The sequence below is a fragment of the Microcebus murinus genome, chromosome 5 (genome assembly GCF_040939455.1).
Source record: "Microcebus murinus isolate Inina chromosome 5, M.murinus_Inina_mat1.0, whole genome shotgun sequence".
NCBI lineage: Eukaryota > Metazoa > Chordata > Mammalia > Primates > Cheirogaleidae > Microcebus > Microcebus murinus.
This window is the reverse complement of record NC_134108.1, coordinates 46,875,101-46,889,004: the sequence shown is the minus strand read 5'-3', so window position 1 is coordinate 46,889,004 and position 13,904 is coordinate 46,875,101. Positions and strand designations below refer to the sequence as shown.

The window sequence follows — 13,904 nt, the reverse complement described above, 5'->3', positions numbered from 1 at the left end:
TGTTGCCACTGTCCTAAAGGCACAGAGGAGCAGGAAGCCAGTGACAGGGCACACACATTAAGTGTTGGGGTTTGACAGAATGATTACCGGGACACACAAGTGGCAGAAAGTCACTGAAGCGCTGCTGCAGTCCCAGGTGCGAGTCTAGCAGACCCACGCAGAGCACTGACCCATTCGCTTCTGCCAGTTTGAACAGACATGCTCGAAGCCTCAACTTCCAACTCTCAACATCCCAATCCAACTTCCAAAGCAAGAAACTTTATTTCGAGTTTCTGAACTGATCTAGGCCAGGTGAAACTCTCCAGGCGGCGGGGAGGGAAAGAGGCGGGAGAGGGAAGAGCGGGGCACGCCGGGGCGCAGGTGCCCGCAGGGCGGCGGGGGACTGTACCTGGGCAGCGGGCGGCAGGCGTCCCGGGGCCACGCGGGGCTGGGGCTCGCTCGTCTCAGGCGGGTCCTGCCTGCCAACCGCTGAGCTCCCTTCGATGTCAAAAGGAAAAGCGTTGTCGTCCCCGGACGCCGCGCGGGCGCAGGCAGCGCCCCAGAGGAGCCACAGGGGCAGGACGCGGCGCCAGGCTGAGCTCAAAGCCATGTCTCCGCGGACGCCCAACGCGCCTTCCGGCTCGGAACCGTCGGTCTCCGGGGGTCCCCCCGCGGCGCGGCGGAGCCTCCTTATTTTACCTTCTCGCTGCCTGCAGTATCCAGATGTGGCAGCCCAACCAGCAACTTAGGAAAAACAAAAAAAGGAGAGTGAGAGAGTGGGAGAGAGTCCCAGTCTCTCCCTCTTTCCTTCTTGCTCTCCCTCCCCTCCCCTCCCTCTCCCTCTCTCACTTGGTCTGTCTGCCCCCAGAGGCCCTGGCCCAAGAACCTACGGACACATGGAGCTTAAAGCCGAGCATCAAAAGGCAGGCGGGTTGCAGGGAGCCCCGCGGCCGCCGGCCACCTCCGCTCCGCTCCCCTCCCTCCCCGCGCTCCGGACTGAGGACCGCACTGTCCTGGCGTTTCCCCCACACTCATGCTCACCACTCCCTTTTTACCTTCCACGTCCAGGCCCTCCCCCTCCAAGCTGGCTTTTCAGACACTGAGGTCGGGCCTTTCCTCGCGGCCTCTCCTCCCCTCTCGGTTTGGAGTCCCTCCAAGGGCTCCAGATGAATATTCAGCTTTTGTGATTGCTTCCTCACAGCTCTTGTTTATTTAGCCAAGGGTGCCGGATGTCTTATCTATATTTATATAGATCTTTTCTGTGGCCCCAAGAGTTTGCCGGAAAGTGGGTGGAAAAGGGATTCCAGGGCAAGAGCCAAAGGTAGAGATATCAAAAGGCAGAGGGGCAGGGTCCCACTTGCTCCAGCAAGGTTTCACATTTTCTAGAGGTGGACCATTGCGCTCTTTGTGCAGATACCTTTTCTTGAGATTTGCAGGCCACCCCTCTTCCTCCAGATAGTTCTCACCCAGAGGGCTTGGGAGAAGAATATCTTTCACTGCAGCACTGGAAAATGACTTCATTACTCAAATGCATGAACTTTTATTTACAAAGAACATCTTGTTTTCATCCTAAAGAGGTGCTTTGTAAGGGACCCGAAACAAGGCTTGCAGTGTATGAGCCTGTCAAATATACTGCCCACAGCCCCGACCTCTTCCTCTTGGCGGGTAATCTCATGCCTACTACATCTGTCTGAGTTATGTAACCTTTCCAAGACTTCAGGGTGAAGTTGGGCTACAGTTATGCCAGGGGTGCTCCTGTGGATGGGACAGTGGCCACTGCAGCTGATAGGTACTTTTGTTTACACTGGCTTCATAACAGAGCTCTAAACATTCCCGCAAATCCCAAAAGTGGCTTAAAAATGATCAGATGACACAACCCTAAAATGACACCCAGGTAAATTTCTAGGTATTTGAAATCATAGATAATCATGCAATGAAACATTTGCATAAAAGCCAATCCTTAGCCCTATTTCATAGAACAAAAGCCATTTTATTTAAGGATAAGCAAAACACCATTTACTTCACACCTACCATGTGCCATGTACTTGGCATATATTATTTGCAAACCTCACAGCATTTCTGCAAAGTAGGACTATTATTTCCTTGGGGAAGAAGAAAGGGAGGTTCAGAGAGACTAGGACATTTGCTCAAGGTCACACAGCTGGTAGAAAGTCCAGCTGAAATTTGGATTTAGGCCTCACTGATTCTAAAGCTCTCTTTTACATCTGTACTACACTGAATCTCACAAAATAAAGATCATGAATTCAGAGGCAGGAGAGATGGGCACTCCCATATTTTAGGTGCCTCCTATGTGCAAAATTGGCATAAATTATCTAATTGAATTTCATCTTCACAATAATCAATTGAAGTAGTTATTGTTATGTGAATTTGGCAATGGGCAAGTGGTAAAAGTACTATAGCCCAGGTAAATCTGATGATGAGGACCTTGATTTTAAACAATAAAACAGTATGGATACAAAAGTGCCAAAGCTAGAAGAAACAAAAAGAATTCTTATAGATTCCTAAGTGTTTGTATTATTTTGATTTTAAGATATAAAAATAGTATTGTAAGGAACCATAAAGCTAAATTATGATCATCTTCTATCACATTAATTGGTTAATCTAGTAAATTAAGTGAAAGAACTTAAGAATATTTGTTTAGTTTGACTGATTCTTTCAGAATTGACTTTTTTTCTTCTCATCAATGTTATAACAAAATAAGGTTGAATGAAATGACATTATTTGTGGACCTGCTGTACTATGTTTTCTAGTCTTGAAGAACAGAATGACTATTTTTAAAGAGGAAAACTAACCATGTTTATTTATCCTGTGGCATCGGTAACTCCCATTTGCTAAGAACAGCCGCTCACATTTCTGGCTGCTATTGGGCCCTTTTTTGTATTAATATTAACCATGAGTCAGGCTGTTATGGATCGGAGAGTAATAGGGCAGGCAGGCAAGGAGAGAGCATGGCTGACTATTTTCAGCAAGTTAGAAGGCACTAGAACAGAGAGAATTACCTCCTCACCAAAGGGCTCAGAGCGCCAAAGGCCTGAGTGTAGGAAGATTTTATTCCTGCTCCAAGTACAACAGGAGCGCATTTCCAGGGTGGCTGCTTTCTTACCGTGACCTTCCCCGTCTCCCTCTCCTAGGACTGGGGCCAAGTGTTCACCAAGTACTTTCATGGCTGTGATCATTGTGGGGACACCTGCCTACCCTGCGACCAAAGGAGTGCTGCTCCGTCATCCCCAATGCGCAGACATTCAGAGAAGCTAAGAAATTAAATGGCTGGAACAAGGACACTAAGCCAGTCAGCCCAGAACGAGGGCCCCACACCCTCCAACTCCCAGACCAATGCTCTCCTAACTAGACCAACCTATTTTTAGTTCTGGCAGCAGCAGATCTGGTGGTTTTGAGGCTTTATCAAAAGAAGGTTCTGGAATTCCCTTATGAGTTCCTCTATGTGGTTATCAGCAGATAAATATCAAGGATCAGAGCTGTCTACTCCCTTCAGCACTGGGCTGCTGGGCCTGTCCTCAGCATCCAAGAATCTAGTGAGGGTGTTGTTAACACATCCCATGTGCCCTTCTGTAAATAGAAAGTCACGTCAGATGCTATTTTGGATTTGTAAGTGCTAATCCTGACATAACTAGACAGAGAATTGTTGTGGGGACTGTGTACTAGTGACAACAATTTTCTGATGAGATCAGTCAGAGAAGCAAGTATGGGCTGAGCTACCCCACAGGGTGGTCTCCGACTCATCCTCAGGTGGCGGGGACAGAAGGGGTAAGATGGGGCCTCTATCCTGCCAACCCTCTTCTCTCAGACTGACGTTCTCTTTTATGGATGACTCTGGTGGCAGTTCAGGCTCTGTGAGAAGCAGCAGCAGCAAGCGTGCTAAGTATGGAGGGAGGCCTTTACAAACTTGTTTTTCCTCCCATCAGTGGCCCTGGGCTTTTGTTCAGGATGTGGATAGTACGTTTCGTCTATGCTTCCTCTTCTTTCACAGCCTCATTTGACTTTTAGTATATGCTACCTGCATTCTTTGTCATTCATTCATTCATCCTTCCATCCATCCATCCATCCATCCATCCATCCATCCATCCATCCATCATCCATTTGTTCATTTATTTAATCAGCATTTGTTAGACACCTCAGTATGTCAGGTTTAAATGCTGAGGATAAAATGATAAAAACACGGCCCTAACTGTCAACGAGTTAAGCATCTGGTGGGAGAGGCATAAGTAGACCCTGTAAGGAATGCAGTGATTAACAGGAGCTCAAAGGGGAAGTACAGCTAGTCTGCCAATCAAATGTTGAGAACTGGCCTTTTACCTGGATGTGGCTAGGGGAGGTCAGGGGAGACGTGAGAAGGGGGCACCTGTGCTTAACTGATGGGAGGGAGGGGAAGAGCGGTTCCCCAGGAGAAGAGAGTTGCACATGCAGAGGGCAGACACGCCCCAAACCATGATGCCACAGGAGGGGTGAGAAAGCCACGTGGTTTCCAAACGCTCTCTGAGCCCGCTGTTCACAGGGTCGCGTCCCAGCCACGCGGCCTCCTGCTGCTCTCTGAGCTCTGCGCTCCAGTCCAGGCCCCGCGCCCAGCAGAGGATCCTCCCACAGTGCCAGTCTGAAAAACGGGGAGCTATTCATAGTAATAGTTAAGCCCTGAACAGAAGCGCGGGGACACTGATGGGAGGAAGAACAACTTTTAAAAGGCCTCCCTCCATCCCTAGCACGCTTGCTGTTGCTGCTCGTCACAGATCCTGAACTGCCACCAGAGTCGTCCTTAAACGAGGAGCTCGGTCTGAGAGAAGAGGGTGGGCAGGAAAAGAGGCCCCGTCCTACCTCTTCTGTTCCCGCCAAGGCTCTGTCGGAGACCTCCCGGCAGGCGTAGCTCAGCTCCTACTTGCTTTTCTGACTGATCTCATCAGAAAATTGTTGTCACTTTTTTTAAGTGAAGAAATTTAAGCCTAGATATGACATGGTCATATCTGCATTTAAAGAATTTAAAATATACCAGATGAGATAATTGTAGTAAAATTAGAAGTTCCACATGTAAGAACAGAGGACATAACAGTTACCAGGGATCATACCACTCTGGGGCAATAACTCATAACATTGAAAATGTTTGATGTAAAAATACCTTCAGACTTTTGTTACATCTATATTAGTGTATCCCATCTATTTTATATATTCCATTATACATATTTTACATATATATTTTATGCATGTCCATTTTGTCTATTCCATCCAATTCTTTTTACAAAAATGAATCAAACTCTACATATTTTTAAACTTTTTCTCCATGTCAGTGTAACTCTAGTATGTTACCATGAGTAACTTGCAGTGTTGAGATTTGCATCCTGGAAAGATCCTCTGGAATGGACGTGGCCTGGACTGGAGGGCAGCAGTGCTGAGGGACTAGTTAGGAGGCTGGGGAAGCCCTTTCTTCTCCTGAAGCTCTGTGAGCCCCAAGCGCAGGGACTGTGCCCATGAACATGGGACTCAGAAGGCATTTGGGAATAATAATAGCAATGAGAACATCCTGATCCAAGTGGTTTGGCCAGATGGATGAAATGAACAGATGACAGAGAATGGTCCTAACAAGGATTATTGACCTATCTCTGCTGTGGCCATCCCTTCAAGTCTAGTAGGATAATTGCTTCATCAGTGTTAAAGGGAAGTGATTGATGGTCCTGTAATGTATTCAATGGAGAACAGTAGGCGTCAACATCAATTAGCTCAGTGATAAGATCAATATAAAATGGGCGCTCCTGAGACTTGATAATGAAATGATATAATTGAGAAGAATTGGACAATGTTCAAAAGAGGAGGTCTGAGAAACTGCTTTTTGTGTCCCTAACCCTCCCCACTCCTAGTACCACAAAGACTGTCCATTAAGAGAATTGTTGTCATAATGGTGGGTAGATATGCAAGATAGTGGGTTAAAATCTGTTCTAACCTGCTTTGTGTGAGTGCTACAGAAACTAGTCTGTAAGATTACAACTCAATAGCTCCATGGCCTAGCTCTGCATCCCTTGCATTGTCCTCTGGAAAATGCATGCTGGGCATGTTAATTTAGGAAGTCAACTGACTGTAGGAAAAATTACAGAAATAGGGAGGGCATAACCATAATATTGCCTTAAAGTTTTATAGTGCTTTACAGTTTTAAATTGACGTACAGTTATTGCTTCTCAGGTAAGACTGATCTGACTCCAAAAGGCCAAATGTACAGATTCAGACCCTTAGAAGAAAGATTCTCAAGTGAATGTCCATCACATCTCTTATCCCCTGGATATTTAAGACTCTAAGCTTCCTTACTCACCATCCATTCATTCAACAAATATTTTTCAAATGTCTGTCTGCCTTGGAAGCTGCATTTTTAAAGGCTCTATAGCAAAGAAGAAATCAGGCAAAAATTTCTGTGTTCATGGAGTTTACATTCTAATTAAGGCAAAGGCAGGGGCAAGATAGAGAATAAACAATCAGACAAGAAAAATATATAGTAGGTCAGATGGTAAGTGCTATGGAGAAAAATAAAGCAGGCAAGCGGGACAGAGCTGCAAGCTGGGGAAGGTGGGGCAAAGCTGTTTTAAATTGGGCTATCAGGGAGGCCTCACTGACAAGACAACATTTGAGCAGACTCTAGAAAGTGAGACAGCAAGCCAGGCAGCTGTCAATGGAGAAGAGCAGGTCAGAGAGAAAGAATAGAAACTATGCAATGGAAAGGAGGAAGGTGCCTCCTTTGTTGAAGAAGAGACTAGAAGGAAGTGGTGGAAGTAAAGGGTAGTTGGAGAAAAAGTCAGAAATGTAGGGGGCTGTATGAGAGCTAATTATATAGGACCTCTGAGACAGTTATAAAGATTTTGGCTTCTGCCCTATGTGTGCTGGGGAGAATTTTCAGAATCTTTTCAGAGGAGTGACATTATCTGACTTATTCTGTCTACTATGTGCAGAATAGATTGAAGGGAGAGGGGTGAAGGAGGAACCATTTAGAGGCTATTGCAATAATATAGGTGACAGATGATGATGCATCAGATGTTAGCATTGTATGTGAGAAGTAGTCAAATTCTAGATTTATTTTGAATGTAGAATCAGTGGGATTTTTCTGGACATGGAGAATGAGAGTAAGAAAGCATTCAAAGCTTATGTACATGTTTTTGTCCTAAGCAGGCTTGACTGACTGACTTGCCATTTCTAAAATGAGAAGGACTGTGGTAAGAGCAGGTCAGAATAATAGAGTTGATGAAGAGTTTAGTTTTGGACAAGACTTTCTTGAGATACCCCTTTGATGAGTTACTTATGCTATATTCCTGACTTTGTAAAACAAATCTTATTTTTAAAACTTTATATATCCATGTTACATGAGGCATCTTCAAAAAGTTCATGGAAAATGCATATTATGATAAAGCTGTGGGTATATTTAAAAGATTGTTTACACCCAAATAAGCCCATACTAACTTCTTACAACATATTGGAACAGGAGCTATTATAGTTTGAGGCATGAAGAAGGGTAAGATATCAGTTTAAAAGGAGCTCCTATCAGAGCATCATGAATTCTGCTAAAATTGAAGCAAAAATAAACATCCACCTTATGGTGAAACTTGGGTGGAAGAATGGTGAAATCACTGATGCTTTACAAAAAGTTTATGGGGACAATGCCCCAAGGAATCAGCAGTTTACAGATGGATAATGCATTTTAAGAAGGGATAAGATGATGCTGAAGATGAAGTCCATAGTAGCAGACCATCAACATCAATTTTTTAGGAAAAAATTAATCTTGTCTAATTACTAACATCATAAACAATAGCCAACACCACAGATAACTCAACTGGTTCAGCTTACATAATTTTCTGACCGAAAAATTAAAGTTGAGCAAACTTTCCACGTGACAGGTACCAAAACTGCTGGGCCCAGATCAGCTATAGATAAGAGCAGAGCTATCAGCAGAAATTTTATACAAGTGGCATCAAGATCCTGAAGTATTTCTTCAAAGAATTGTAACAGGAGATCAAACATAGCTTTGCCAATACAATCCTGAAGACAAAGCACAATCAAAGCAATGGCTACCAAGAGGTAGAAGTGGCCCAGTTAAAGTACAAGAAGACCAATTGAGAGCAAAGGTCATGGCAACATTTTGGAGGGATGCTCAAGGCATTTTGCTTGTTGACTTTCTGGAGGGCCAAAGAACAATAACATTTGTTATTATGAGAGTGTTTTGAGAAAGCTAGTGGAAGCTTGAGCAGAAAAACGCCTGGGAAAGCTTCACCAGAGTGTCCTTTGCACCACAACAATGCTGCTGTTTATTCCTCGCACCAAACAAGGGCAATTTTTTGAGAATTTTAATAGGAAATAATTAGGCATCCACCTTACAGTTCTAATTTGGCTCTTTCTGATTTACTTTTGTTTCCTCACCTTAAAAAGTCTTTAAAAGATACCTACCCATTTTTCTTCAATTAATAATGTAAAAAAGACTGCATTGACATGATTAAATTTGTAGGACCCTCAGTTCTTTAGGGATTAGACTAAATGGCTGGTATCTCTGCTTACAAAAGTGTGTTGAACCTGATAGAATTTACTTTGAGAAATAAAGTTTATATTATATTTTTATTTTTATAGTATCTTCTAATTTCATTTTTCCATGAACTTTTCAGAGTTCCCTGATATAATGTACAATGTGCAAAACTTGAATCTATTATGTATAAGGCACTATGAATAATTCTATAGGACATCCTCATAGTCTAGTAAGAGAGATTTATAGCATAAACTCCAGTATCTGCAATTCAAGTTCTTAAGTGTCAAGATGGACACAAATCCCTTGCTCCTGGGAATGAAACATTAGCTAACACCATAGACAGGGTTAAAGCAGGAAGGGATCTCTTTGAGCTCAATGAGAAGAGAAGGCATAGAGATTTGATCTGGATCACCACATGTATAAGAATTAGGTATGGGAAGATGGGTGGGGGAGGCACATGGGGAAAGGAATTTCAGGTAATTGGAACAGCAGAGGCAGAGGCAGAGGCATGGGAGTGGGAAAGTACATTCATGCTCAGGCACAGGAAACCTGGCAGACTGGCTGAGCACTGCACAAAGCTGGTTTCGGTGGATAATGGGAAACAATATGCAATAGGGAGGTATGGCCTGATGACTTTATAGCTTGTTACCAGGAGAGAGGGAGAGGTCCCACAAGAGTTAAGGAGGATTCATCGGATAATGACATGGGGCATGCACTGGGGTGGAAAGTGGGAGCTAGTGGACCAGCTGGGAGATTGCTGCAGTAATAATCTGGGCCTCAGGTGACAAAGACAGAATAGTGCTTATGAACTGTCATTGTGTCGCTTGAATGCAACTCCACATCCCTGGGGTAAACCAGATGCAACACAGATATCTCAATTTATAAAATGACTGTTTCTTTGAAACTGAGGTGAATTTTAGCTTGAATGGATCAGTCAATGGAGGATAGGCCTGGAAAGGAAGCAATGTTTGATATTTGTGTTTCCCAACTGACACACACTGTCTAGAGTTCACCAAGCTACACGTTGGCTCCTCTGCCAGTGGAAAGCGTCACCTGATATAATTCCTGCTAGATAGCTTTATCCATCACACAATTCATGCTTTAGGAAAGTTCATTTGTTAATGGCCCTGAGGCTACTTTGACTATTTGTACTACTTCTCAGTAACCCACTAATAGTTTTTCTCTTCCTTTCCTCTTATTCTTGCTTTCTTTTCTTTTTCTTTTGTTCTTCTTCTTTATTGTTCTCATTTGTTTTCTCAGAAGCCCCACATTGACTTTAATTATAATGTATCCTAATCTAAATTCATACTATATTTTCTTTATTTACTAAAAAGGTAATCTTTCCAACTATCTTTCCAACTCCCAGGGCCACTTTTCTTTTGAATATTAATTGTTAAAAAATAATGTATGTGTGTATGTAAAAATGAACAATTACAATGACATTTGAAGTTTCTTACTAGTAAAGCAACATATAGGATATAGGGTCTCACCCTTAAATATAGACAAATCTCTCCATGGCCATTCCTAGACTCACCCTGACATTGCTGAGACCCTTGTGATGTTGATGCAGACTCTTGGGCACATTTAGCAGGAAGCTCTTGGTAACTACTCTTGTTTTCCTTGGATCAGTGATACCTCCTCCACACAGTCGCTGTGCTAGGGTCTAGCATGAGACGTTTAGGTCAGGCCTAAACCAAGCAGTGTCATTTCACCCCACCCTGGAGAACGATTAATGGGTCAGGGATGGTCATGTGACCAGCACTGCCTCGTCAGGTGGAAGAAGACGTTTGCCAGGGTCTTCTGGAAAGAAGAGTCTTCATTCTTTGGAGAGAGCTTCCAGAGGTAGACCTTGTATGTGGGAGAGGGACTTTGTTGCCCTTGGAGTCACTGACAGTCCCAAGGGAAACCACCTGTAGGAGAAGCTGACCCCACAGAGGGCAGAGTGGAAGGAGAGGAAGAAATGGGTTCTGGAAGATGCTATTTAGCTATAGAATCTAAACTTTTTCAATTTCATGGGTCAAAAAGTACCCTTTGTTGCCAAGTTGAATTAGATTTTCTGTTACTGGCAACCAAAAGGATTCTAACTGATACAAGGACAGTAGGAATTTGAGAAATGTGTGATTTTGAAAGAGACTGTGATGAGTGAGTCAGTGAGAAATAGAAGGAGTGGATATTTGAGCAGAGATGTTGGTTTTCTGGAAGAAGTCATCAGGAAAGCAAAACCAATATATAGAATATATGGATTTTATGTAAGTTCCTCAGTCTGTAGACACTTATTAAAAGAGAAATCAGATGTAGTTGTTGAAAACAGAGTCTATTGGTTTAGATAGCCCTGTGTTTATAGCCCTCAATTCTCCTACTTATCAACTCTGTGATCTTAGAAAGTTATTTTACTCTCAAAGCCTCAGCTGCCACACCTGTAAAAAGGGAAGTGTACCTCTCTCGTAGAGTTTTTGTGAGAGTCAAATAAGATCATGTGTCTAAGTTGCCCAGAATAATGCCTGGTATATAGTGAGCACTCACTAAACTTAGCTGCTATTATCATTATGACCAATATTAATATTATTAATACTACTGTAGTTAGCTGCCTAATGTATTCTGGAGAAAAATAGAAGGCAGGTAGGTTGATGGTTATAAAATTAATAGAATTCTGAGTTATCTATAGTATAATGCATAAGTATTCTTCAGTTTTCTTTTAGTCTTTTTAATATGCAGAAGCTATAACTTAGCAATTACAGATTCTTTATTATCAATGTGCTATTTGAAATTTATTAACATTTCTCATGGATGCTGCTAACCAGGGTGTCACATGGTTATGGTCTCGTTAGGGACCTAAGACAATATTTAGCTCAGATTACAGGTTATGTCTTAATTATTAGTGCCAGCCAGATAATTCATGGCTCCAATCACTCTGTCCTTAATTATTTGGTTCTTTTAGCATGAATCCTGTCCTTAACTGACTCATTCTTTATTTGAATTTTCATTTGTAGGTTCAGATATAGTAAAACTCCCTAGGAATTAGTGTCTACAAGTGAAGAGGTTTTTCTAAGGAACTAGATCATAATTTAGGGGACAGTTTCCTGTCTGGTATTCTTAGGCGCTCAGATTCAGGATCTGTAATTACTAAAGGTTTTTAGGATTATAGCAGTTTACATTGGTCTTAATTTGTCATCATTTTGAGAATGCAGAATTCTGTCATCTGTATTGTCTCAAACAATTTTCTTGACAACTCTGTGGGGGGAACATCATCATCCAACTTGAAGCTGACAGAGCGTCACGAGTGCAGCTCAGCGTGACCCCAGTGGCTGCTGTCAGCTCTCGCCCTGGTGTGACTTCTCCCCATGCCTCCTGGCTCCTGAGGTCACCCACCTTTGACATTTTTAACTTCACAACCTCAGGTAAGTAGCAGTTGAGCAGCAAGGATACAAAGAGAGCAGCATTCAAGATTTCTGTCCATCAGAGTTTGATAAACAATTTGGCTATTATCATTATTAAATGATTAATTATTAGAAAAGGTAAACATTAGATGAGAAATTGATTGTCAACTAGGAGGAGAGAAGGATCATATGATTGGAAGGAGGCACATTTCATCTTCAAATAACTGAATAATTAACTGGAATATCTGAGCACAGAGAATTTAAAGATTGGGCTTGCCCTGGCTCAGGCGTGTGGGGAAGAGATCTTCTGGGTGAATATGCTTATGTGCCAAAGACCTTGAGATAAGCATTTCCGCCAGCCAGCTTCTAAACATGGGCCTGTGGCATTTCTGTGCTTAATTCAGCAGCACAGCCTTTGGGAAAGGTCCAGTGTGATTTTTAACCTTATGATAGGATGAGTGATGATGAACAGATCCACGGAGGGCCCAGGACAGGGCATAGGGAGGCCCTGGACTAGGGCGGGAAGCCTGGTGTTCTCATCCCAGCGCTGCCTCTCTCAAGCCACAGTCTTGAGCTAATTTCTTAAACTTCCTGGACTTCACTTTCCCTCTCTATAAAATGAAATGTATGGCAAGGTGAGCCTGGGGTCCTTCTCAGCTTCAAAGCCCTGATGTTCTAGGAAAGGCCCTATCCCCAGACACTGTTCTGGCCATGGCCAGGAACAGATGGATGGTTTAGAAAACAACACATAGAGGACTGCTCCATAACCTTCCCCATTGAAATAATTAAACCTGGGTATGGTCATTTGTGCCTGAAGCTATATTTTAGGTGTTCCAGGAAAGCCTGTGGACAGTTCACGAAACAAATCAAATGCAACAAAGGGAAGAGAAGTGTGAGTTATTACTTCAAACTATGCCAGATTCAGAGCTGTAGGCCAGGAAAGAAATAATGCTGCTTGAGACCACAAAAGGAAAAGAATTTGGAAATATGTCTCCTGTCCCCAATTCACCCTTCTGTCATACAGCCCTTCACTGACCCGATGGTGTGTGCTTCCTAGAACAATAGGCCATCAACTCACGTAGTGCTGGGGATGACAAAAAAACAGGCAAACTACACAGGACGCTGCAACAGGAAGTTGTGACTCTACTGGCAGAACAGGTTAGTTTTTCTCAGCCATTAATTCACCTGCAGGGCCATTCAAAAAACGTTTATTGAGTTATAGTGTTTCAATAAAGTTGAATTACATTCCCTTCACTTAACCTCTATTGTTCTTAGTTGTGAATAATTTTATTCTTGCTATTTGTGAAGACTCTGAATGTATAATTACAAATGGTAAAAAGCAAAAGGGTGAACTGTGACAAGATGTACATGAACTCCACAAGCCACAGCCAAGGGTAGACACCGTGCTGAGCTGTGTAGACCAGGGAACACCTGCTTGTTGCAGGATCTGAGGAACGTGGGGGATTAGTATGTCCGTAATATTAGCTGTGAATTCCTCGTTTACTCAGTGATTTTATGTAATCTATTGCTTAGACTACGTAGAACTCAATCTTTCATGGAAAATGTTCTTATTTAACCCTGTGAAATATAATAGCTATGAAACCTAGACCACTGAGCAGTTTTGAGTAGCATATATGGCCAAAGCAGGATACAAGCAAACTCAACCCTTCTGGTCTACGTGTGACACAGTCATGAGGACAAACCATAAAAAGAAAATAAATTTAAAAATAAACAAAAAAACAAAAGCCAGGAGCATTAAAACACAAAGCAATCACACAGAGATCAGAAGAACATTGTCTGTGCCTTCCGTCTCCCCACTCCCACCCCTTTTAATAACTTAAACAGTTGCCTCTGATCCTTTCTTGGGATGGTGGACAATACCACATGCTGTGGTCCACCCTGCACTCTGGCAATTCTGTCTACTGCATCATGGCTGGACATCAGAGCACACTGGGAGAAGCCAGCTGGACCTGGGCAGGAGGCGCAATACCAACAGTGTGTCCAGCAGGCTGCTGGCATGAGGCTGGTGA

The 13,904-nt window shown here is 43.0% G+C and overlaps 1 protein-coding gene across 4 annotated transcripts in view; it reads right to left on the bottom strand.

Annotated features, from left to right (window-relative positions):
* Positions 1-1,136, bottom strand: part of LAMA4 (laminin subunit alpha 4) — a 133,727-nt gene extending 132,591 nt beyond the window's left edge. For 2 of the 4 annotated variants that reach the window (XM_012753123.2, XM_012753126.2), the window contains exons 1-2: positions 870-1,006; positions 389-723 (exon numbers count right to left, since the gene is read on the bottom strand). In XM_012753123.2, coding sequence (XP_012608577.1) covers positions 389-589 — 201 coding nt within the window. In that variant the 5' untranslated portion in view covers positions 590-723; positions 870-1,006. Of the gene's footprint in view, positions 1-388; positions 724-828; positions 1,007-1,034 lie in introns of those variants that run through there. The other 2 variants (XM_012753124.2, XM_076003046.1) reach the window with 2 other exon arrangements.
* Positions 1,137-13,904: the final 12,768 nt, after the last annotated feature.